The sequence below is a fragment of the Rhinopithecus roxellana genome, chromosome 8 (assembly GCF_007565055.1).
Source record: "Rhinopithecus roxellana isolate Shanxi Qingling chromosome 8, ASM756505v1, whole genome shotgun sequence".
NCBI classification, from domain to species: domain Eukaryota; kingdom Metazoa; phylum Chordata; class Mammalia; order Primates; family Cercopithecidae; genus Rhinopithecus; species Rhinopithecus roxellana.
In genome coordinates this window covers 41,776,960-41,803,595 of record NC_044556.1, presented here as the reverse complement: position 1 = coordinate 41,803,595, position 26,636 = coordinate 41,776,960, and the positions used below count along the sequence as shown (strand labels likewise).

The following is a 26,636-nucleotide window of genomic DNA, read 5'->3' as shown; positions in this document are numbered from 1 at the left end:
TTGTAAATTGTATTGGTTTTTATTTATTTATTTTGACACGGAATCTTGCTGTGTCGCACAGGCTGGAGTGCAGTGGCGTGATCTTGGCTCACTGTAACCTCTGCCTCCTGGGTTGAAGCAATTCTCCTGCTTCAGCCTCCAATAGCTGCGACTACAGGCGTATGCCACCACAACCAGCTAATTTTTGTATTTTTAGTAGAGAGAGGGTTTCAGTCATCATGTTGGCTAGGGTGGTCTCGAACTCCTGACCTCATGATCTGCTCTCCTCGGCCTCCCAAAGTGCTGGGATTACAGGCATAAGCCACTGTACCTGGCCTTGTAATGGTTTTTAAATTTCACTTTCTACTTGGTTGTTGCTAATATATTAAAATGTACTCAATACATTAATTTTTATATACTGACCATCTTTCCATTAATCTTACTAAATTCACTTATATCTGTTGAAATTTCCATGTGTATAATAATGTCATCTGTGAATAACGGTAGTTAAATCTTTTTCATTTCTAATCTTTATACTTTTTTCCTTTTCCTATTGTATTGGTTAGAATCTTCAAATGTAAATGTGACAGTGGATATCCTTATTTATGTACAATGGTAGCTAAAGATTTTTAAAAAATGGATGCCCTTTAGCATATTTGTTAGTTCCTTTTTATTCCTAGTTTGCTGAGTTTTAATTATGAATGAGCACTGAATACTGTTTAATGCTTTTTCTGCTTCTATTGAGACAGTATGTCTTTAGTCTGTTCATGTGATAAAATTACATTGGTTTACACTGATTTTTGAATGTTAAACCAAACAATCTTTTATTCCTGGAATAAACCCCACATAGCCATGATGTATTAACCTTTGTATTTATTGTTAAATTTTATTTGTTGATATTTTATTTAGGATTTTTGTGTCTATGTTCATGGAAGACATTGGCCTATATTTTTTCTTTCTGTTAACATCCTGGTTAGGCTTTAGAAGGAGGTAACGCTAGTTTTATAGAAGCAAAGAGTTTATAAGTGGTACTGCCATTATTTCTTCTTGTCTTCATTTTTTTAAATAGACACAGGGTCTCTGTCACCCAGGCTGGAGTGCAGTTACATGATCACAGAAAACTACAGCCTCGAACTTCTGGGCTCAGGCGATCCTCTCACCTCAGTCTCCCAAGCAGCACCATCATACCCAGCTAATATTTAAATTTTATCTTAAAATTTTTGTTGAGACAGGTCTCACCATCTTGCCCAGGCTGGTCTTGAACTCCTGGGCTCAAGCAATCCTCCCACCTCTACCTCCCTAAGTGCTGGGATTGCAGGTGTGAGCCACCACGCCTAGCCTATTTGTTCTTTAAGCATGTGGAAGAATTATCAGTGAAGACATCTGGTTCTCCAGGTTCTTTTGTTAGATATTTTTAGTTATATTTTCAATTTTGGGGGTACATGTGCAGATTTTCTGTTTTGTCTTATGTCATGTTTGGAAAGGCATGTTTTTCTTTTTCTTTTTCTTTTGAGACTGAGTCTTGCTCTGTCGCCCAGGCTGGAGTGCAGTGGCGTGATCTTAGCTCACTGCAACCTCTGCCTCCTGGGTTCAAGCGATTCTCTGCCACAGCCTCCTGAGTAGCTGGGATTACAAGCGCCCACCACCACGCCAGGCTAATTTTTGTATTTTTGGTAGAGACGGGGTTTCACCATCTTGGCCAGGCTAGTCTTGAACTCCTGACCTCGTGTTCCACCCGCCTCGGCTTCCCAAAGTGCTGGGATTATAGGAGTGAGCCACCGTGCCCGGCTGGGATGTTTTTCAAAGAATTTGTTCATTTCATCTAACTTTTCAAATATAAAGTTGTTCACAGTAATTGATAAACTGTGGTAAATTCACACAAAGGAGTATTAACTCCACATTAAAAAGCAACAAACCGGCTGGGTGCGGTGGCTCAAGCCTGTAATCCCAGCACTCTGGGAGGCCGAGACGGGTGGATCACGAGGTCAGGAGATCGAGACCATCCTGGCGAACACGGTGAAACCCCGTCTCTACTAAAAAATACAAAAAACTAGCCGGGCGAGGTGGCGGGTGCCTGTAGTCCCAGCTACTTGGGAGGCTGAGGCAGGAGAATGGTGTAAACCCGGGAGGCGGAGCTTGCAGTGAGCTGAGATCTGGCCACTGCACTGCAGCCTGGGCGACAGAGCAAGAGTCCGTCTCAAAAAAAAAAAAAAAGCAATAAACCACTAATGCATTCAACATGGATGAACTGCAAAAACATGTTTTTAACATGAAAGAGGCCAGACACAAAATAATACATTCACATGAAGTTCTGGAATAGGTAAAACTCATTTGTGGCAATGGAAATCAGATCAGTGCTTGCCTTGGGGGATTGGGAGATCGACTTAAAAGGTAACTTTCTGAAATGATAAAAGTGTGTCATATTTTCATAGGGGTGTGGGTTATAAGAGGTGTATACATTTGAAAAAATTAATGCAAATGTACACTTAAGATCTATGTATTTTTCTGTATATGAATTATCATTTTTAAAAACTTAACAAAAAACTCCAAAGTTGTTCACAGTATCTTCATATAATATTTTTAAAATTATTTTTTAGGTGTGATTTTTTTGCTTCTCAATTAGATGCTAATCTGTTTGAGGAGAAGGGACCTCCAGATTCACTTATTTTTATTTCTCTTTGTGAGAAATGCCCCAAGTATGTAATAAGCATGCAGTAGAGTGGCTGAATGAACTGATATGAGATGATCCATGTAACACAGTGCCTAGCACATAAGAACTCAATAAATATTAGGTATTATTAGTATTATTATTTTTTCGAGATGGAGTCTTGCTCTGTCACACAGGTTGGAATACACTGGTGTGATCTCAGCTCACTGCAACCTCAGCCTTCCAAATTCAAGCAGTTCTCCTGCCTCAGCCTCCCAAGTAGCTGGGATTATAGGTGCATGCTACCATGCCTGGCTAAGTTTTGCATTTTTAGTAGAGATGGGTTTCACCATGTTGGTCAGGCTGGTCTCAAACTCTTGACCTCGTGATCTGCCCACCCTGGCCTCCCAAAGTGCTGGGATTACAGGCGTGAGCCAACGCACCCGACCTATTATTATTTTTTGTTTCTGATTTTTTCTTGCTGTTTTGTCCAGACTGGCCTCAAACTCCTGGGCTCAAGTGCTCCTCTCACCTCAACCTCTCAAATAGCTGAGACTATAGGTGCGTACCACCACCCTGGCTATCATTATTATCATTATTACATTTTTCTAGGACATAAATCCTGAAACTACTTTCATGACAAACAACAAACAAAAACACCAAACAAGCAAAACAAACATACATAAAAACAAAACACAAATAAAAACAAAAATATCTGTCTGGGAGTGAGAAGTTAGGGTGAAACGAAGCTTACTCTGCCCATGGGATCTGGGGTAATGGGGAATAGCCTGAGCTGCTTTGTGTAAGCTGACTGACACTGTGGAAAGATCAATCCCTTGCTGCACTCAATGCCTATTCTGTTGGATTCTTGGCTTCACCTTTTCCTGCTTCCTTACCATTTCTGCATTTCACAATTTGGGTCACAGCTGTGGTTGATGAATCGGGCCTCATTTCCCATGCGGTAACTGTCAATCACCATCCCACTATCCAGGTTCAGGCAGTAGTGGTCACTGTGATTATGATACTGCTCAATCATCCTGTTCCTAAAGAGAAGATAAATGATTGAAAGGCAATTAAAGAGTAGCTGAAGGTAAATTTTGAATCTTCCATTCTCCATTCTAATCTTATACCTTTGCATTTTATTAGAATACCATCATTTACCACTGTACCTGAATTCCTGTTCGCTGACAACCTCCCCTAGGTATTCAATGATGAACTGCCCAGCTTTTAGGGGCTCTTTGGTTCTGATTCCCCAACCTTTTTCCTCAGCTCGAAATCGTTCTAGACATTGCACCCATTCATGCCTCTGTATCCTCTGGTTACAGCATTGCTCACCACATGGGCAAGTGTTGGGGGAACACTCAGCAAAGATCATTCTAGAAAAAAAAGGAATAACTATACATCAATTTACATGATACATACCTTGATGCATCCATTTTTAAAGTTTACATTTAAAAATGAATACATGAAATCAATTTTTATTTAATAAAAGTACCCAAATCACTAAGATTAAAATAATAAATGTCAAAAATTAATAATATTCAGAATTTCCAAGTCAGGTTGCAAATCCTGAATGCTTCTTGTAAATGATTAAGCTAACTGTCCACTCAGCATCCTGGGTAAACATTGTCATATTTATCTGTTCAAAGAATAAGGCCAGGCACCGTGGCTCATTCCTGTAATCCCAGCACTTTGGGAGGCTGAGGTGGGTGGATTACCTGAGGTCAGGAGTTCAAGACTAGCCTGGCCAACATGGTGAAACCCTGTCTCTACTAAAAATACAAAAATTAGCTGGGTGTGGTGGTGTGTGCCTGTAATTCCAGCTACTTGGGAGGCTGAGGCAGGAGAGTCCCTTGAACCTGGGAGGTAGAGGTTGCAGTGAGCAGAGATCGCACCACTGCACTCCAGCCTGGGCGACAGAGTGAGATTCCGTTTCAAAATAAATAAATAAATAAATAAATAAATAAATAAATAAATAACTGTGATCCAAAGAAGAATCAGTAATTTGATGATGATTTCACTGCACTCTTATTTTGAAGCACTCATGCCCATTTACTGATTTTAAAAAAATTGTGGTAAAATACCTAATTTACTTTTCTTTCTTTTTTTTTTTTTGAGATGGAATCAGCCTCTGTTGCCCAGGCTGGAGTGTACTAGCACGATCTCGGCTCACTGCAAACTTCACTTTTCAGGTTTAAGTGATTCTCCTGCCTCAGCCTCCCGAGTAGCTGGGATTACAGATGTGTGTCACTGCACCCAGCTATTTTTTGCATTTTCAGTAGACAGGATTTTACCATGTTGGCCAGGCTGGTCTCAAACTCCTGACCTCAGGTGATCTGCCCGCCTCGGGCTCCCAAAGTGCTGGAATTACAGACTTGTGAACCACTGCACCCAGCCCCTAATTTCTCTTATTTTATTTATTATTTTTGAGATGGAGTCTCACTCCATTGCCCAGGCTAGAGTGTAGTGGCATGATCTCGGCTCACTGCAATCTCTGTCTTCCGGGTTCAAGCAATTCTACTGCTTTAGGCTCCCAGGTATCTGGGATTATAGGCGCATACCACCACGCCCGGGTAATTTTTGTATTTTTAGTAGAGATGGGGGTTCAACATGTTGGCCGGGCTGGTCTCGAACTCCTGACCTCAAACGATCCACCCACCTCAGCTTCCCAAAGTGCTGGGATTACTGGCATGAGCCACTGCACCTAGCCAGTTTTGTTTTGTTTTTTAAAATTTATTTTTATTTTTATTTTTTTTGAGGCAAAGTCTCGCTCTGTCACCGAGGCTGGAGTGCAGTGGCGTGATCTCGTTCACTGCAACCTCTGCCTCCTGGATTCAAGGGATTCTCCTGCCTCAGCCTCCCAAGTAGTTGGGATTACAGGCATGCACCACTACGCCCAGCTAATTTTTGTATTTTTAGTAGAGACGAGGTTTTGTCATGTTGGCCAGGCTGGTCTCAAGCTCCTGGCCTCAAGTGATCCACCCACCTCAGCCTCTCAAAGTTCTGGGATTACAGGCACAAGCCATTGTGCCCAGCCTTTTGTTTTAATTAAAGAGGGGAAGTCTCCCTCTGTCACCCAGACTGGGGTACACTGGCCTGATCACAGCCTACTGTAGCCTCGAACTCCTTGGCTCAAGGGATCCATCCTGCCTTGGCCTCCTGAGTAAGTGGGATTACAGGCATGAACTATCACACCCGGCCTTAACCATTTTTAAGAGTACAGTTCAGTGACATTAGGTATATTTTCTGCTGTTGTATTACAGGAATTTTATATTACGTTAATTGAAATGACATTTCCAGGCTATATGACTAGCTGAACTCATAATAGTTAGTGAATTAACAAGTTAAAAATTCTAGCTGGGTGCGGTGGCTCATGCCTGTAATCCCAGCACTTTGGGGGACAGAGGCAGGAGGATCACATGAGGTCAGGAGTTCGAGAGCAGCCTGGCCAACGTGGCAAAACCTCATCTCTACTAAAAATACAAAAATTAGCAGGGCATGGTGGTGTGTGCCTATAGTCCCAGCTACTTGGGAGGCTGAGACAGGAGAATCTCTTGAACTTGTACGGCGGACATTGCAGTGAGCTGAGATCATGCCACTGTACTCCAGCCTGGGCAACAGAGCGAGGCTCCATCTCAAAACAAACAAACAAACAAACTGAACATAGAAGACAAAAGGCACACACATCTTGTCATTGCTTTCTTTACTTTTTTTTTGGAGACGGTCTTGCTCTGTCACCTAGGTTGAAGTACAGTGGCACAATAATGGCTCGCTGCAGCCTTGACCACCTGGGCTCAAGCAATTCTCCCACCTCAGCTTACTGGGTAGCTGGGAACACAGGCTGGGTAGCTGTGGAAACACCACATCTGGCTACTTAAAAAAAAAATTATTTGTAGAGATGAGGTCTTGCTGTGTTGCTTTTGCTGGTCTCGAATTCCTGGGGGTCAAGGGATCCTTCCTCATCAGCCTCCCAAAATGCTAGGGATTACAGCATTCTGTAAGCCAATGCACCTGGCTCTTTTAATGGGAGCTGTTTAGTTTTGGTGTATGGTTTGAAATCTCATCTAGGCTGTTAAGCATAATTTTTTGGTTTGTTTTTTGGATACAGGGTCTCATTACAGTTGGCTCACTGCAGCCTCAACCTCCTGGGCTCAGGTGATTTTCTCACCTCAGCCTCCAGAATAGCTGGGACTATAGGCACATGCCACCATGCCCAGCTAATGTTTTGTATTTTTGGTAAAGATGGGGTTTTTCCATTTTGCCCAGGCTGGTCACAAACTCCTGGACTCAAGTGATCTGCCCACCTTGGCCTTCCAAAATGCTGGATTACAGGCATAAGCTAACATATGCCTGGCCTTAAGCATGATTAAAACAAGGAATGATCAAGAAAATAATCGTCAAAATATCATGTTATGTTTACAATCATAATTTTAAAGGCCGGGCACGGTGGCTCATGCCTGTAATCCCAGCACTTTGGGGGGCAGAGGTGGGAGGATCACGTGAGGTCAGGAGTTTGAGACCAGCCTGGCCAACACGGCGAAACCTCGTCTCTACTAAAAATACAAAAATTAGCCAGGTGTGGTGGCAACTGTAATCCCAGCTACTTGGGAGGCTGAGGTAGGAGAATCGCTTGAACCTGGGAGGCAGAGGCTGCAGTGAGCCGAGATGGTGCCACTGTACTCCAGCCTGGGTGACAGAGCAAGACTCTGTATCTCAAGAAAAAAGAAAAAAAAATTAAGTTTTGTAAAGAAAATATGTAACAGTTTATACCTTAAAGTACTTTCAGAGTGATCTGACTTATTCTTCACAAAAATACCACCACGATTCTAAAGGGCACACGGCACACAGTGTCAAATCATATAAATAGGAAGCAGATAAAATATCGACTGGATTATTCTTCAATTTAAGATAATCAGCTTCAGCTGTAAAGAAGGCAGTGCTGTAACATCAAATTCAACCACCTTTAGCTCTTCCTTTTGCTGACTTCTTTGGTACATGAATATTATTGAACACCCCTCTTGAAATGTCTTCCTTTTTTGGCTTTCCTTATTTTTTATGATACTGGATTTCCCACCTTGCCAATAACACTTCCTGTCTTTTCTGGTAGAAATCCATCTTTCCTCTACCATATTCCTTTTCTCTAGAGAGCTCATCTATAATCATGGCTTCAAATGTAACCTCTAATTCATAATATTCCACACCTATATTTTCCTTTTTTTTTTTTTTTTTGACACAGGGTCTCACTCTGTCACCCAGCCTGGAGTACAGTGGCATGATCACAGCTTACTGCAGCCAGGCTCAAGCGATCCTCCTACCCCAGCCTCCCAAGTAGCTGGGACTGTAGGCGGGCACCACCATGACTTTTGTATGTTTTGTAGAGATGGGGTTTTGCCATGTTGCCCAGGCTGGTCTGAAACTCCTGACCTCAAGTGATCTGCCCACCTCAGCCTCCCAAAGTGTTGGGATTACAGATGTGAGTCACTGTGCTTGGCTGGCATCAAGTATTTTCATAATACCTAATAACACATACTATAAACCGCATACGGATTAAAAAAAAAAAACCCTTAAGTATAAATAAAAGAGTGCTCAGATAAGAGAGATTTAAATTTTAAAATATTTCTTCCAGGGAATAATCATTCAGAGGTTACTGAAAATTTGTCTAGAGTTCAAGGCATTGAAATATATTCCCCATTTGCTTTGATAACCAGAATAGTCCTTAAATTATATAAAAGCAAAACATGTTTCTATTTGTTGTGTCTGGAAACCAAACTAAATTTATCAAAATCTGAAATTAGATGCTGTAAACTACAATGTGAGGTCTTTGATTTAGTATAATTTGCCATTATCTGTAGCCAGATAATGGCCTTAAAAAACGAGAGTTGGCCGGACGCAGTGGCTCACGCTTGTAATCCCAGCATTTTGGGAGGCCGAGGCAAGAGGATCACCCAAGGTTAGGAGTTCGAGACCAGCCTGGCCAACATGGCGAAACCCTGTCTCTACTAAAAATACAAAAATTATTAGCTGGGTGTGGTGACAGGTGCCTGTAACCCCAGCTACTCAGAAGGATGAGGCAGGAGAATCGCTTGAACCTGGGAGGCAGAGGCTGCAGTGAGCTGAGACCACGTCACTGTACTCCAGCCTGGGCAACAAGAGCGAAACTTCATCTCAAAAAAAGAAAAAAAAAAGAAAAATGAGAGAGTTGCACCGTAGCCAGCTACTAAACGTACATCTAGGTTGTCTCTCATATAATGAGATTTCAGGGTCTAGGAGTTCAGGACAGGCCTAGGCTAAGTATCGAGATCCCGTCTCTATGTTAAAAATAAAAATAAATTAGCCAGGCGTGGTGACATGCGCCTTTAGTCTCAGTTACTCAGGAGGCTAACATGGGAGGATTGCTTGAGTCCAGGAGGTCGAGGTTGTAGTGAGCTGTGATGGTGACATTGCACTCCAGCCTGAGCAACAGAGTGATACCCTGTGTCATAAATAAATAAAAATACTGAGCTTTTGGACAACACTGTTTAATAAAAGTGTGCATTTAAAATATTTGTGAGTAAAGAAAATCAGTATGCAAAACATTATGTGAAACTACATGTACATAAAATGACAAAGTGTAAATTTACAGTGATGCAGGTAAGGTAGAATTTCCCAACTGGCATGCTGAAGCAGGAAGAACTAAAACACTGATTTTCTTCAGACCAAATGCACAGTTGACTAGAGAAGAAGGAAGCTACCTTTAGCCATGAGAACTATCCAGAACAGGAAATACTGATGTAAAATTCACTGATTCTTTTTATTTTGCTGCAAATGTTCGTTGTTACTAAAACAACAAATTCTATATCCACTCCTTTGTCTATTAGACATTTCCATTTTGAAATTTCAGTGTCATTTAAAATTATATAGTCTCTTGGCTAGGTGTGGTGGCTCATGCCTGTAGTCCCAGCTACTTGGGAGGCTGAGGTAGGAGAATCACTTGAACCCGGGAGGTGGAGGTTGCAGTGAGCTGAGATTGCACCACCGCACTCCAGCCTGGTGACAGAACATGACTCCATCTCAAAAAAATAAATTAAAAAAATACAAAAATTAGCCAGGCGTGGTGGTGGGCACCTGTAATCCCAGCTACTTGGGAGGCTGAGGCAGGAGAACTGCTTGAACCTGGGAGGCAGAGGTTGCAGTGAGCCAAGATCATGCCACTGCACTCCAGCCTGGGTAACAGAGCTAGACTCCATCTCAGGAAAAAAGAAAAAAAAATTACATAGACTCAAATCAAAGTCATAATTCATAATTCTTTTTTTTTTTTTTTTTTTTTTTAGGAGATGGAGTTTCCTTCTTGTTGCCCAGGCTGGAGTGCAATGGCACGACCTTGGCTCACCGCAACCTCTGCCTCCCAGGTTCAAGCAATTTTCCTGCCTCAGCCTCCCCAGTAGCTGGGATTATAGGCATGAGCCACCACGCCTGGCTAATTTTGTATTTTTAGTAGAGATGGGGTTTCTCCATGTTGGTCAGGCTGGTCTCGAACTCCTGACCTCAGGTGATCCACCCACCTCAGCCTCCCAAAGTGCTTGGATTACAGGCATGAGCCACCATGCCAGCCAAATTCATAATTCTTATCTCTAATTCAGTTAGATTCCATACTTCATTGTCAGAGAGAGAATATATCCCCTATATGAAGAGCACATCCCCTATATGCCAATGGTTTATCAACATACTTTTCTTCTAAAATATATCATGCCCTTCCTCTTCACTCTCACTGCCACTGTCCTATTCTCCTTCCTCATTATGGCAATCATATATTGAGAGCTAGGAAGGTACCTAGGACTGTGCTTAATGCTTTATGAGCAGGGCATGGTATCACATGCCTATAGTTCCAGCTACTCAGGAGGCTGAGGTGGGAGGATTACTTGAGCCCAGGAGTTTGAATCCAGCCTGGGCAACACAGTGAGACCCTATCTCTTAAAAAAAAAAAAAAAAAAGGCCAGGGGCAGTGGCTCAAGTCTGTAATCCCAGCACTTTGGGAGGCCGAGACAGGCGGATCACGAGGTCAGATCGAGACCATCCTGGCTAACACGGTGAAACTCCGTCTCTACTAAAAAATACAAAAAACTAGCTGGGTGAGGTGGCAGGAGCCTGTAGTCCCCACCACTCAGGAGGCTGAGGCAGGAGAATGGCGTAAACCCGGGAGGTGGAGCTTGCAGTGAGCTGAGATCTGGCCACTGCACTCCAGCCTGGGCAACAGAGCAAGACTCCGTCTCAAAAAAAAAAAAAAAAATACCCCCAAGCCAAAACTTCACAAACATTGTTTATGAACAGTTTCATACAATTTCCACGAACCCTCTATAGACAAGGTAAGGTATTACTTTTATTAGATGCATTAAATAACTTTCCTCAGGTCTCATAAATAGTAAAAGGATTGGCCGGGCGTAGTGGCTCACGCCTGTAATGCTAGCACTTTGGGAAGCCGAGGTGGGGGGATCACCAGGTCAAACTGAGACCATCCTGGCTAATACGGTAAAACCCCGTCTCTACTAAAAATACAAAAAAATTAGCCAAGTGTGTTGGCAGGAGCCTGTAGTCCCAGCTATTAGGGAGGCTGAGGCAGGAGAACGCCGTGAACCCGGGAGGCAGAGCTTGCAGTGAACCAAGATCGTGCCACTGCACTCCAGCCGGGCAACAGTGGGAGACTCCATCTCAAAAAAAAAAAAAAAAAAAAAAAGTAAAAGGATTTAAACCAACCAAGGCGCACACAAGACTAAATCTCATTCGTTTTCTGTTTCTGTATTATGCCCACCCACTATAGTTTATGTATCTTTATGCAACTTCTTGAAGAAAAATGAAAGAGGCTATTTAACTGTACCTTCCAAAGGAAGTGTTGTATGTATACCTTAAAGCCTATGCTTCAGAGAAATCAAAGCATGACAGTACCTATTGAGGCAGTCATCAACACAGCCCTTCCTGGTGTCATCATCTGGCTTCTTACAGTTACAGGTGGTAGCTTCGTAACCAGAAAGGGGTTTGACATCAACGTAGACATCTTGAAAAGAAAGCAAAGAATAATTTGTGAACATACAGGATAATTTTTCAAGTCCTAGGCTCAGAAGGACATTGATGTACAGAGGCAGAAAAAATAGCTCCCAAGTTACTCACTTGAACGAATTTTCTTATACAGTGGGACATCTGGCTTTTTGTATAGCTAGAAGAAAAGAAGAAAAATCTTGATATAGCATTTAACTTCAAATGCCAGATGGCAGCATCAATCACTAAAAATACAGGAAATTTTCTATGTGCTCTACTCATCTGGAAATATTTACAAGACATTTTGGGTGGGATACATTTTAGGGAAACTCTTGGTGTGATCTCTTTTTACTCTGGAATAAAAGGTGAGAGAAAAAGATTCAACAGAAGCAGCACTAAATAGTTTATAGAAGTGGAATTACATGTTTCTTCGGCATGTTGTTGGGCAGACTTAAATGAAAATCACACTGGAGACCAAAGCTACTCATCTGGACAAATTAAGATTCGATTTGCTTCTGTCAAAAGAAAGGAAAACAACATGCTATAGGGCTTATTTAGATGTCTGGGCGGGTACATGAAATTAAAAAGATGAGTACCCTGGCTTTTCAGGTTGAGAATTGTAGCAAAACATTTCCAATTTTAATTAAGGCAATTAATTTAGTGAATAAAGGAGAGAGGGCAGGCAGGCAAAATGGAGGTCTCACATTATAATCAAGAAGACATTAGAAAGAAAGAAAAAAAAAAGAATGCATTAAAAGAGAGGCAATCTTCCAGCATTTTGCCATAAGGGACCGTACAAAACAAACAGCAACTTGCACTAAGCTAGACTGTTTATTAATATATTGGAAGAATCCCACCATCATTTTCTAGTCAGTATGTTCAAAGCATTCTCTCCTTCATTGATAAAAACTGAGACAATATCTAACATATTAATACTCTCAGAATTCAAGAGAGGCCATTGGAGAAGAGAATGAAGAGGGGAATGTCAATTTTGGCTTTCCAAAATTAACTTTTGGTGGCATTTTGACAGAACTCAGGAAATCTATTCACCTCAATTGCGTGACTATTTCTATTTCCCAATGGTCGTTCACAATATGGGACCTGGGTGCTGTAAGCTAATACAAAAATCACTGGGGGAAAACTTTTCAATTTGGGAAGCAAGAGAAAAAAAACAGCATCTTCCTATTTTTAGTTACCAATATATTTAAAGATCTTTTAAAAGTACAAGAGTGTTAAAACATTTCCCTGCTTCCTTTGGTAGACGAATCTCTTTTGCATGTGAAAAATAAATTTCAAACTGATAAGAAGGAGCCAACAAAAATAAAGTCTGAAATTTCTTAGTGCTACTGGCAGTACATCTAAATTCTCCTGAGGCCTGCATCAGATAGAATTGTTACAGAACAAAATATTTGCTACCAAAATAAAAGTCCAGAGTAACAACAGAAGGTTGCCTAGGAAAGCAGCAACCCACTGCTATTTTGCAGTAAGAGTAAAGGCAAATAGGTCACATTAAATATGGATGCAAATTCATTTTTCTTAGTTCTAACCTTCACAGGGACACTTCTGAAAACCTCCTAAGATGAAAACATAACAAGGAGAAAGAAAAACACTTGCATTTCCCCTCCCCCTTTACCATTTAAGAATGAAACCTGGTAAAACAGGCTCTCTGTACCTGATTGTGTTTCCACTGCCAAAGGATATCATAAGGAAGCTGGAAGTCAATTCTCTTTTGTCTTAGATACTTTCCTGAAACAAAAAGCACTATCAATTTCAGTACCTATTCTGATATTTGCTTATAAAAAGGGGTCAAACAGCTACAAGAACTAATATGTACTGACTAAAAAAATATTTAATTATTTAAGGATTTTTCCACCACCAATTTTTAATTTTAGCTATTCTTTCCCACCATACTTCACATGATATATGCTAAAGATATATTTTAAGTATAATAGTCTACATAAAACAACAAATATAGCAAAACTACAACCAAAAACACACAGGTCATTATGAAGCTTATTAAATATTTTATTATTATTAAAAATTACTAAGGGTAGAGCATCTGGCACCTGCTCTCCTTCATTATTACGCATAACCTAACGTTGATTACAAAAAGGAGAAATTCTTGTGTTTAAATAACTTGAGAAGTTTTCCAGGCAAATTTATGATCTTTTAACATTTTTTCCTACCTACTGAAACAGTACTTAGTAATTTTGTTTGTTTTTTTGTTTTTGTTTCATATAAAATTATTCAGCCTTAAAAAAGAATGAAATTATTTTTTCTTTTTTTTTGAGAGGAGGTTTTGCTCTTGCTGCCCAGGCTGGAGTGCAATGGTGCGATCTCAGCTCACTGTAACCTCTGCCGCTTGGGTTTAAGCGATTCTCCTGCCTCAGCTTCCTGAGTAGCTGGGATTATAGGCATGTGCCACCATGACCAGTTAATTTTGTAATTTTTTTTTTTTTTCCAGTAGAGACAGGGTTTCTCCATGTTGGTCAGGCTGGTCTTGAACTCCCAACCTCAGGTGGTCCGCCTGCCTCGTCCTCTCAAAGTGCTGGGATTACAGGCATGAGCCACCACACCTGGCCAAAAGAATGAAATTCTTATACATATAGTCATGTGCTGTTGTAGTCAACAACAGACTGCATATATGATGGTGGTCCCAGAAGGTAATAAGGGAGCTGAAAAATTTCTCCTAGCTGCTGTAACTTTGCAGTACAAAGTGTTAATCATGTGTTTGTGGTGATGCTGGTGTAAACAAACCTATTGCGCTACCAGTTGAATACAAGCATAGCAGACATAGTTAGGTATAATACATAATACTTGATAAAATGGCTTTGTTACTGGTTTATATAAATAATATACTCTACTTTTCATCAATATTTTAGAGTATACTCCTATTTATTAAAAAACAGCCTTGGCTGGGCGCGCTGGCTCATGCCTATAATCCCAGCACTTTGGGAGGCTGAGGCGGGTGGATTACTAGGTCAGGCATTAGAGACAAGGCTGGCCAAAACAGTGAAACCCCGTCTATATTAAAAATACAAAAAATTGGCCTGGCGTAGTGGCTCACACCTGTAATCCCAGCACTTTGGGAGGCCAAGGCAGGTGGATCACGAGGTCAGGAGATAGAGACCATCCTGGCTAACACAGTGAAACCCCGTCTCTACTAAAAATACAAAAAAATTAGCCAGGCGTGGCCGGGAGCGGTGGCTCAAGCCTGTAATCCCAGCACTTTGGGAGGCCAAGGCGGGCGGATCACAAGGTCAGGAGATCGAGACCATCCTGGCTAACACGGTGAAACCCCGTCTCTACTAAAAAGTACAAAAAAAAAACTAGCCGGGAGAGGTGGCGGGCGCCTGTAGTCCCAGCTACTCGGGAGGCTGAGGCAGGAGAATGGCGTGAACCCGGGAGGCGGAGCTTGCAGTGAGCTGAGATCCGGCCACTGCACTCCAGCTTGGGCGACAGAGGGAGACTCCGTCTCAAAAAAAAAAAAAAAAAAAAAAAAAAAAAAAATTAGCCAGGCTTGGTGGCGGGTGCCTGTAGTCCCAGCTGCTCAGGAGGCTGAGGCAGAAGAATGGCGTGAACCCGGGAGGCGGAGCTTGCAGTGAGCCAAGATCACACCACTGTACTCCAGCCTGGGTGACAGAGCGAGACTCTGTCTCAAAGTAAAATAAAATAAAATAAAAAATTAGCTGGGCGTGGTGGTGGGCACCTGTAATCCCAGCTACTCGGCAGGTTGAGGCAGGAGAACTGCTTGAACCTGAGAGGCAGAGGTTGCAGTGAGCCAAGATTGCACCACTGCACTCCAGCCTGGGCAATAGTGTGAGACTCTATCTCAAAAAAAAAAAAAAAAAAAAAATCAAACAAACGAAAAACCACCCCTTGGCTGGGCACAATGGTTCATGCCTGTAATCCCAACACTTTGGGAGGCTGAGGCAGACAGATCACTTGCAGTCAGGAGTTTGAGACCAGCCTGGTCAACATGGTGAAACCCCAACTCTACTAAAAATACAAAAATTAGCTGGGTGTGGTGGCACACGCCTGTAATCCCAGCTACTTGGAAGGCTGAAGTAGGAGAATCGCTTGAACCCGGGAGGTGGAGGTGGAGGTTGCAGTGTGCCAAGATCACGTACTGCACTCCAGCCTAGGCAACAGAGCGAGACACAGTCTCAAAAAAAAAAAAAAAAGGAAAACAAAACAAAACAAAAACAGCCTTGCCAGGAGTGGTGGCCCACATCTGTAATCCCAGCACTTTGGGAGGCCAAGGCGGGTGGATCACTTGAGGTCAGGAGTTCGAGAACAGCCTGGCCAACATGGTAAAAGCCCATCTCTGCTAAAAACACAAAAATTAGCTGGGTGTGGTGGTGTACACCTGTAGTCCCAGCTACTTGGGAGGCTGAAGCAGGAGAATTGCTCAAACTGGGAGGCAGAGGTTGCAGTAAGCCCAGATCGTGCCATTACACTCCAGTGGGCAACAGCACAGACTCTGTCTCAAAAGACCAAACCAGGCTGGGCGTGGTGGCTCACACCTGTAATCCCAGCACTTTGGGAGGCCAAGGCAGGCAGATCACGAGGTCAGGAGATCAAGACCATCCTGGCTAACATGGTGAAACCCTGTCTCTACTAAAAATACAAAAAATTAGCCAGGTGTGGTGGTGGGCGCCTGTAGTCCCAGCTACTCAGGAGGCTGAGGCAGGAGAATGGCATGAACCCGGGAGGTGGTGCTTACAGTGAGCTGAGATCACGCTACTGCACTCCCGTCTGGGCGACAGAGCGAGACTGTCTTAAAAAAAAAAAAAAAAAGAAAGAAACAAAACAAAAACAGTCTCAGGCAGATCCTTCAGGAGATACTCCAGAAGACATTATTACCATATCAGATGACAGCTCCATGAGTGTTACTGCCCCTGAAGACCTTTCAGTAGAACAAGACATAGAGGGAGAAAACAGTGATATTGATGATCCTGCCCCTGGGTAGGCCTAGGCTAATGTGGGTTTGTGTCTTAGATTTCTCTCTCTCTTTTTTTTTTCTTTATTATTTTGAGACAGGGTCTCACTCTGTCACTCAGGCTGGAGTACAATAGCAGGATCATGGCTCACTGCTGCCTCGACCTCCCAGACTAAAGCGATCCTCTGACTTCTGCCTGCCAAGTTGCTGGCAATACAGGCACATGCCACCATGCCGGGCTAATTTTTTATTTTTTGTAGACAGGGTCTTGCCATGTTGCCCAGGCTGGTCTCCAACTCCTGGACTCAAGCGATCTGCCCGCTCTGGCCTCCCAAAGTGTTGGGATTACAGGCGTGAGCCACCATGCCCCGCTCTGTTTTCCCTTTTAACTAAAAAAGTTTAAAAAGAAGAAAAAATGTTAAAAATAAAGCTTATAAAATGACATAAATTTTTTTTGTACAGCTGTATAATGTGTTCTTGTTTAAAGCTAAGTTATTATGAGTCAAAATGTTAAAAAAAATTAAAAGTTTATAAAGTAAAAAAGCTACAGAAAGCTAAGATTAATTTACTATTGAGGAAAAAAAAAATGTAGCCTAAGTGTGCAATGTTTATAAAATCTACAGTAGTGTAACAGTGATGTCCTAGGCCTTCACATTCACTCTCCACTCAATCACTGACCCTCCACTCAATCACAGTCCTGTAAGCTCCATTCAGGTAAGTGCCCCATAGTGGGCTGCCATTTTTTATCCTTTATATTGTATTTTTACCGTACCTTTTCTACATTTAGTTATGTAAATACCACTGTGTCACAACTGACTACTGTATTCAGTACAGTAACATGATATACAGGTTTGTAGCTTAGGAGCAAGAGGCTATACCATATAGCCTGGTTAGGCTATACTATTTAAGTTTATGTAAGTACATTCTATGTTTACATAATTACAAAATTGCCTAACAATGCATTTCTCAGAATGTATTCCTATCGTTAAGCAACACATGATAGTACTGGTACTACAACATGGATGAAACTTAAAGACATTATGCTAAGTGAATTAAGGCAGACACAAAACAACAGGTATTATATACAATCCCATTTTCAAAGAAATAGACAGTGATTACCAGAGGCTGAGGGGAAGAGAGAATGGAGAGTTACAGTTTAATGGGTACAGAGTTATAGTAAGGGATGATGAAAAAGTTCTGGGGATGGACAGCAGTCATGGTCATACAACAATGTGAATGTACTTAAAGACACTGAATTGTCACTTAATTGACACTGAATTTTACTGGAAGTTAAAAAAATGTAGTACATCAAAAACCATAGTCTATTTTAAAAGAGTAAATTGGATGGTCTGTGAATTGTGTCTTAATAAAGTAGTTAAAACAATATAGCAGTGTTAAAACTTTTTGCTTCAATGATTAAACACAACTTAGAAAAAACTCAAGAGGAGAAGGAAAGCCTATTGTATATATCCATGTTTTTGCTTACCATATTCTTCCTTCCTATTGTTCCAAAGTGTCTTTTTTAAAAACTGTTTCCTTTCTGTTCACAGAACTTCCTTTACTCATAGGGTACATCTGTTGGCAACAAACTCTCTTAATTTTCCTTAATCTAAGAATGCCTTTATTTCTTCTTAATTCCTGACAGATATTTTCATTGGTTAGAAAATTTGAAGCTGGCCGGGCGCGGTGGCTCAAGCCTGTAATCCCAGCACTTTGGGAGGCCGAGATGGGCGGATCACGAGGTCAGGAGATCGAGACCATCCTGGCTAACATGGTGAAACCCCGTCTCTACTAAAAATACAAAAAAAAAAAACTAGCCGGGCGAGATGGCGGGCGCCTGTAGTCCCAGCTGCTCCGGAGGCTGAGGCGGAGCTTGCAGTGAGCTGAGATCTGGCCACTGCACTCCAGCCCCGTCTCAAAAAAAAAAAAAAAAGAAAGAAAAAAAAAAGAAAATTTGAAGCTGACAATTCTTTGCTTTCAGGATGTGAAAAATGTTGTGTCACTTCCATTTGGCCTCCATAGATTCAGATAAGAAATCTATTGTCATTTGAATTGTTTTATCCCTATAGGTAGCGGTAATTTCTCTGTCATTACTTTAAAACTGGTGTTTTTTGTTTTGTTTTGTTTTTTATTTTTTCTGAGACTCGCTCTCCTGAGTAGTTGCGATGACAGGCATGTGCCACCATGAGTGGCAAATTTTTTTTGTATTTTTTGTAGAGACAGGGTTTCACCATGTTGCCCAGGGTGGTCTCAAACTTCTGAGCTCAGGCAATCAGCCTCCCAAAGTATTTGGTATTACAGGTGTAACCTACCTCGCCCAGCCTAAAATTGTTCTGTTAGTGTTCTGAAATGTGATTATGTGTCTCGGCATATATTTGTTTGAGTTTATCCTGTTTGGAGTCTGCTAATCTTCTTGAATACAGAGATTTCTCTCTCCCGCCAAATTTGGTAAGTTTCCAGTCGTTATTTACTAAGATGCTTTTCATCTATGCCCTTTTTTTCTCTCCATGACTCCGATAACACACATTTGCTTTTTCTGTCATATTCTCACAAGCTCCTCAGTCTTTTTTTTTTTAAGTCTATTTTCTATGTTGTTGTATACACTGAGTAATATGTATTATTCTATCTTGTAGTTCATAGATTATTTTCTCTGTCCCATTCATTCTGCTCTTAAGTCTATCTCTGAATGCTTTTTTTTTTTTCCTGGTTCAATTTCTCTCACAAAATCTCTGAACTTTTTATTTCAATTACTGAATCAGTTATAAAAATTCTAATTTAAAAAAATTATTGGCCAGGTGCAGTGGCTCACGCCTGTAATCCCACCACTTTGGGAGGCAAGGCGGGCGGATCACTTGAAGTCAGGAGTTCGAGACCAGTCTGGCCAACATGGTGAAATCCCGTCTCTATTAAAAATACAAAAATTAGCCGGGTGTGGTGGCACATGCTTGTAACCCCAGCTACTCGGGAGGCTGAGGCAGGAGAATCCCTTGAACTTGGGAGGCAGAGGCTACAGTGGGCCGAGATTAAGCCACTGCACTCCAGACTGAGCAACAGAGCAAGACCCTGTCTCAAAAAATTAAAATAATAAATAAAATAAAATAAAATAAAATATGAAAAATTATCTTCTTCTATTTCTTGATTTGTTTCAAGTATGTTCACAATTGCTCGCTAAGGCATTTTTATCAAGACTGCTTTAAAAATTTGCCGGATAATTCTAACGTCTTGGTGTGGACATACATTGTCTTCCCAAAGTGCTGGGATTTCAGGCATGAGCCACCATGCTTGGCAAATAACATGTGATTTTAAATTCAAAGCTAAACATTTTTGCAGTAGTATAAGGCTCTAGATTTTATGAAATTTGTATTTTAGCTGGCTTTTTCTGAAACTGCTCCAGCAGAAAAGGGATAAAGCTGCCTCATTACTGCCAGCTGTGAATAAATTCCAAGTTGCTTACTAGGCCTCCACTGAAATCTGAGTGTTGGGGGATGGGGAAGCTCCCCATTACTGCTAGGGAATGGTTAGAATTCCAATTCCCCAAGGGGTCTCCACTGACATTGTGGTGGGGTAGTTATGTTATTGCTAGGTGTTGGTAAAAGTGACTCGGCTACACCTCCTCTGACACTATGGCAGTGGAGGGAGAGACACATGATTGTTGACCACGTATATGTCTTTCGAGAAGTGTCTGTTCATGTCCTTTGCCCACCTTTTTTTTTTTTTTGGAGATGGAGTCTTACTCTGTCACCCAGGCTGGAGTGCAGTGGTGTAATCTCAGCTCACTGCAACCTCTGCCTCCTGAGTTCAAGTGATTCTCCTGCCTCAGCCTCCCGTGTAGCTGGGATTACAAGAGCCCACAACCACGCCCAGCTAAATTTTTTGTATTTTAAGTAGAGATGGGGTTTCACCATGTTGGCCAATGGTCTCAAACTCCTGACCTCAGGTGATCTGCCTGCCTTGGCCTCCCAAAGTGCTGGGTTTACAGATGTGAGCCACTACGCCTGGCCAAAAGTCTTTAAAAAATTATTATTATTATTATTATTATTATTATTATTATTTTGAGATAGAGTCTTACTCTGTTGCCCAGGCTGGAGTGGAGTGGCACGATCTCGGCTCACTGCAGCCTCTGCCACCTGGAGTTCAAGCAATTCTCCTGTCTCAGCCTCCTGAATAGCTGGGATTACAGGCATACACCACCACGCCCAGCTAATTTTTGTATTGTTTTTTTAGTAGAGATGGGGTTTCACCAAGTTGGCCAGGCTGGTCTCAAACTCCTGACCTCAAGTGATCTGTCTGCCTTGGCCTCCCAAAGTTCTGGGATTACAGATGTGAGCCACTGCACCTGGCCAAGTGTCTTTAAAAAAATTTTATTATTATTATTGTTTCATTGAGACGGACTCACTCTGTTGCCCAGGCTGGAGTGGAGTGGCACTATCTTGGCTCACTGCAATCTCTGCCGCCCGGAGTTCAAGCATTCTCCTGTCTCAACCTCCCGAATAGCTGGGATTACAGGCATGTACCACCAAGCCCAGCTAATTTTTCTATTTGTTTTAGTAGAGACGGGGTTTCACCATGTTGGCCGAACTGGTCTCAAACTCTTGACCTCAAGTGATCTGCCTGCCTTGGTCTCCCAAAGTGCTGGGATTGCAGGCGTGAGCCACCGCGCCCAGCCTTGCCCACTTCTTAATGGGCTTTTTTCTTGTATATTTAAGTTTCTTATAGATGCTGGATATTAGATCTTTGTCAGATGCAGTATGCAAAAATTTTCTCCCAATCTATAGGTTGTTTGTTTACTCTGTTCATAGTTTATTTTGCTGTGCAGAAGTTCTTTGATTCTATGTCCATTTTTGCTTGTGTTGCAATTGCTTTTGGCATCGTCATGAAGTCTTTGCCCATGCCTGTGTCCTGAATGGTACTGCCTAGATTGTCTTCCACGGTTTTCACAGTTTTGGGTTTTACATTGAAGTGTACATATATATATATATATATATATATATATATATATATATATATATATATATATATATATCTCTTTTTGTGAGATGGAGTCTGAATTGTTGCCCAGCCTGGAGTGCAGCGATCTTAGCTCAATGCAACATCCACTTCCAGGGTTCAAGCGATTCTCATGCCTCAGCCTCTTGAGTAGCTGGGATTACAGGCATGTGCCATCACACCCTGCTAATTTTTGCTTTTTTATTAGAGATGGGGTTTTGCCATGTTGGCCAGGCTGGTCTCAAACTGCTGGCCTCAATGATCCACATGCCTCAGCCTCTGAAAGTGCTGGGATTACAGGCATGAGCCACCTCGCCTGGCCTACATTGAAGTTTTTAATCCATCTTGAGTTTATTTTTGTATATGCTGTAAGGAAGGGGTCCAGTTTCAATCTTCTGCATATGGCTAACCAGTTATCCCAGCACCATTTACTGAATAGGGAATCCTTTCCCCATTGCTTGTTTTTGTCAGGTTTGTCAAAGACCACATAGTTGTAGGTGTGCAGTCTTATTTCTGGGTTCTCTATTCTGTTTCACTGGTCTATGTGTCTGCTCTTGTATCAGTACCATGCTGTTTTGATTACTGGAGCCCTGTAGTATAGTTTGAAGTCAGGTAGCATGATGCCTTCAGCTTTGTTCTTTTTTTGTGTAGGACTGCCTTGGCTATTTAGGCTCTTTTTTGGTTCCATATGAATGTTAAAATCGTTTTTTTCTAGCTCTATGAAGAATTTCAATGGTAGTTTAACGGGAATAGCACTGAATCTATAAATTGCTTTGGGCAGTATGGCCATTTTAACGATATTTATTCTTCCAATCCATAAGCATGGAATGTTTTTCCATTTGTGTCTTCGCTGATTTCTTTGAGCAGTGGTTTGTAGTTCTCCTTATAGAGATCCTTCTCTTCCCTAGTTAGCTGTATTCCTAGGTGTTTTATTCTTTTTGTGGCAATTGTGAATGAGAGTTCATTCATGATTTGGCTCTTGGCTTAACTGTTATTGGTGTATAGGAATGCTAGTGATTTTTGTACATTGATTTTGTATCCTGAGACTTTGCAAAATAAAGTTGTTTATCAGCTTAAGGAACTTTTGCTTAAGAAAACACTCCTCGGTGGCTCAAGCCTATAATCCCAGCACTTTGGGAGGCTGAGACGGGTGGATCACGAGGTCAGGAGATCGAGACCATCCTGGCTAACACGGTGAAACCCCGTCTCTACTAAAAAATACAAAAAACTAGCCAGGCGAGGTGGTGGGCGCCTGTAGTCCCAGCTACTCGGGAGGCTGAGGCAGGAGAATGGCGTGAACCCGGGAGGCGGAGCTTGCAATGAGCCGAGATCGTGCCACTGCACTCCAGCCGGGGCGACAGAGTGAGACTCCGTCTCAAAAAAAAAAAAAAAAAAAGAAAACACTCCTCAGTGGGTGCTTGCTGGTGTAAGTTTGAATGAGGTGTGAAAGTTGATTAGACAAAATGGAATCATTCATACCATATCCAACTAAAATGGAGTCAGGAGGCCATGGGGGAGGGCACTAAGGTCCCTGATCCAGGAACTAATTTTGCACTTCAACAGAAAATTCACAAGGATCTAACTATAACTAAGACTATGTCTTACCTAGTAACTGCTGCCACTCACCAATGACGACTGCACCAGTGACCTTTTTCTTTTCTTACTTTGTTTTTGAGACAGGATCTCACTCTGTCGTTCAGGCTAGAGTGCACTGGTGCAATCTCAGGTCACTGCAGCCTCAACCTCCCAGGCTCAGGTGATCCTCCTGCCTCAGGCTCCCAAGTAGCTGGACCACAGGTGCATGTCACCACACTTGGCTAATTTTTTTTTTCTTTTTAAATTTTTGCATACACGGGTTTTCATTATGTTGTCCAGGCTGGTCTCAAATTCCTGAGTTCAAGCAATCCAACAGCCTCAGCCTCAGCCTCAGCCTCCCAAAGTGCTGGGATTATAGGCTTGAGCCACTGTGCCTGGCTGACCTTCTTCCAACCTTCCTCGTTTGCTCAATACAACCCCAGCCTTTCTCTTTGTTTTTCAGATACACTTAGGGATGACCCTGGTCTATGTGTGCTGAATTGCAATTCTTTTTTTTTTTTTCATAGAAAACAGGGACTTGATCCGTCACCCAGGCTGGACTGCACTGGTGCAATGATAGCTCACTGCAGCCTTGATCTCCTGGGCTCAAGTGATCCTCCTGCCTCAGCCTTCTGAGTAGGCACGTACCACCACACCTGGCAAATGTTGTTATTGCTTTATAGAAGGAGGTTCTCACTATATTGCCTAAGTTGGTCTCAAACTCCTGGCCTCAAGCAATCTTCTCTCCTTGGCCTCCAAAAGTGCTGGGATTACAGGCATGAGCCACCATGCCTGGCCTAATTCTTTTTTTTTTTTTTTTTGTTGAGACAGAGTCTTGCTCTGCCACCCAGGCTGGAGTGTGATGGTGTGATCTTGGCTTATTGCAACCTCCACTCCTGAGTTCAAGTGATCCTCCTGTCTCAGTCTCAATCCCGAGTAACTGGGATTACAGGCATCCACCATCACTCCTGGCTAATTTTTTTCTATTTTTAGTAGAGACCATGTTGGCCAGGCTGGTCTTGAACTTCTGACCTCAGGTGATCTGCCAGCCTTGGCCTCCCAAAGTGTTGGGAATACAGGTGTGAGCCACCACACCAAGCCTACTTATTGTATATTATTCCCAAATAAACCCTTTACTTGGAGATATATATTTATATTATCTGAATATATGTTTATTTAAGGCTTTAAAAAAGAGGCTAGGCGTGGTAGTTCATGCCTGAAATTCCAGCACTTTGGAAGGCCAAGGTGGGTGGATCACTTGAGGTTAGGAGTCCGAGACCAGCCTGGCCAACATGGTGAAACACTGTCTCTACTAAAAATATAAAAATTAGCTGGGCGTGGTGGTGCATGCCTGCAGTCTCAGATACTCAGGAGGCTGAGGTGCAAGAGTTGCTTGAACCTGGGAGGAGGAGAATGCAGAGAGCCAAGATTGCACCACCGCACTCCAGCCTGGGCAACAGAGCGAGATTCCATCTCAAAAGAAAGCAAAAACAAAAACAAAACACACATCTGTGTGTAGGTTTTTCTTTTGTAGGTTTTTCTTTTCAGTAGACATGTTTTCAGATTATTTGAGAAAATACCAAGGAGCATGACTGCCACATCAAATGTTCAGAGTATACAATTGATATTTTAATACTGATGATTTTCCAGTAATCTTGCTACTACTACCAGTAGCTTTTTTTTTTTTTTTGGTGTGATCTCTTTGGATTTTTTTTTATATAAACAATCATGTCATCTATAAACAGAAGCAGTTTCATTTCTTGCTTCCTGATCATTACGATGACTCTTACTCATCTTCGTGACTTAATACACTGCTTAGAACATCCATACAATGCTGAGTCAAGAGTGGACAACTCTTCTTTCCAATCTTAGGAGGAAGCATTCAACATTTCACCATTAAGAATGATATCAGGCCGGGTGTGGTGGCTTACCAGTATCCAAAATAAAAAAAGCTGATCTCACTATAGGTCCTAGACTCATTAAGAGACTAATAAGGAGATATTATAAATAATGTTATACCAATATCTTTAATAATTTAGATAAAATGGACAAGTTCCTTTAGAAATACAACGTATCAAAACTGAGTCAAGATGAACATCTGAATAGTCTATATCTTTTAAATAAATTGAGTAAATTTATATTATTCACATAAAAAATTTCAGTTCTAAATGACTTCACTAGTGAAGCCTGGTATATATTTGAGAAAGAAGTAATACTAGTCTTCCAGAAAACAGAGGAGAAAACTAATTTTCCAACTAATTTAATGAGACTAGTCTACGCCTAATACAAAACCTGACAAAGACTTTAAGAGAAAAAAAAAAACAACTATAGAAAAAAATTCATTCTAAAGACTTCTGCAGAAAGCTCTCAGAACTAAAAAGGAATTTCCTTATCTTATTAAAGACATCTGCAGTTAATTTTTTCCCCCCTTTTTCTTTTTCTTTCCTTTTTTTTTTTTGAGATGGAGTCTCGCTCTGTCGCCCAGGCTGGAGTGCAGTGGCGTGATCTCAGCTCACTGCAAGCTCCACCTACTGGGTTCACACCATTCTCCTGCCTCAGCCTCTCGAGTAGCTGGGACTACAGGCACCCGCCACCACGCCCGGCTAATGTTTTTTTTTGTACTTTCAGTAGAGAGGGGGTTTCACCGTGTTAGCCAGGATGGTCTCAATCTCCTGACCTGGTGATCCACCCGCCTCCGCCTCCCAAAGTGCTGGGATTATAGGCTTGAGCCACTGCACCTGGACACATTTTTTCTTTTTTTGAGATGGAGTCTTGCTCTGTTGCCCAGGCTGGCATACAGTGGCACAATCTCTGCTCACTGTAACCTCTGCCTCCTGGGCTCAGTGATTATCCTGCCTCAGCCTCTTGAGTAGCTGGGAATACAACTGCATGCCACCACACGCAGCTAATTTTTGTATTTTTGGCAGAGGTGGGGTTTTGCCATGTTGGCCAGGCTGGTCTCAAACTCCTGACCTCAGGTGATACACCTGCTTCCCAAAGTGCTGGCATTACAGCTGTGAACCATCACACCTGGCTGACAATTTACATTCATATACTTTCAAGTTCAACTGACACTTCTCCCATCTTCAATCTGTTATTAAATCTACATTTTGTGTTTTAAAATTTCAGACACATATGTTTTAGTTCTGGGACTTTCATTTGGCTATTCATTTTAAAATTTTTATGTTTCCATTTTTAAGTTAAGATTTATCTGCTTATTCATAATAAGCATATTTTCCTTTACATCTCTGAACACAGTTATAACAATGACTTTAAAATCCTTGTCTGCTATTTTCAGCATCTGGATGACCTTGGAAATTGTCAGTGTTGACTGCCTTCTCTCTTAATATGAGTTATATTTTCATGTTTATTAACGTCCAGTAATTTTGGATTGAATTATGGACATTATAAGTAACACGTCGCAGAGATTCTCAATTGTGTTATTACCCTATGAAAAGAACTGGTTTCGGCCGGGTGAAGTGGCTCATGCCTGTAATT

General features: G+C 41.8%; 1 protein-coding gene across 5 annotated transcripts in view; it reads right to left on the bottom strand.

The window, feature by feature from the left end:
• Window positions 1–26,636, bottom strand: part of ASH1L (ASH1 like histone lysine methyltransferase) — a 226,326-nt gene that overhangs the window by 32,461 nt on the left and 167,229 nt on the right. For all 5 annotated transcript variants that reach the window (XM_030937140.1, XM_030937139.1, XM_030937143.1 and 2 more), the window contains 5 exons: window positions 13,308–13,381; window positions 11,768–11,813; window positions 11,546–11,654; window positions 3,796–4,002; window positions 3,523–3,669 (listed from right to left, as the gene is read on the bottom strand). In XM_030937140.1, the coding sequence (XP_030793000.1) occupies window positions 3,523–3,669; window positions 3,796–4,002; window positions 11,546–11,654; window positions 11,768–11,813; window positions 13,308–13,381 (583 nt within the window). The remainder of the gene's footprint in view (window positions 1–3,522; window positions 3,670–3,795; window positions 4,003–11,545; window positions 11,655–11,767; window positions 11,814–13,307; window positions 13,382–26,636) is intronic.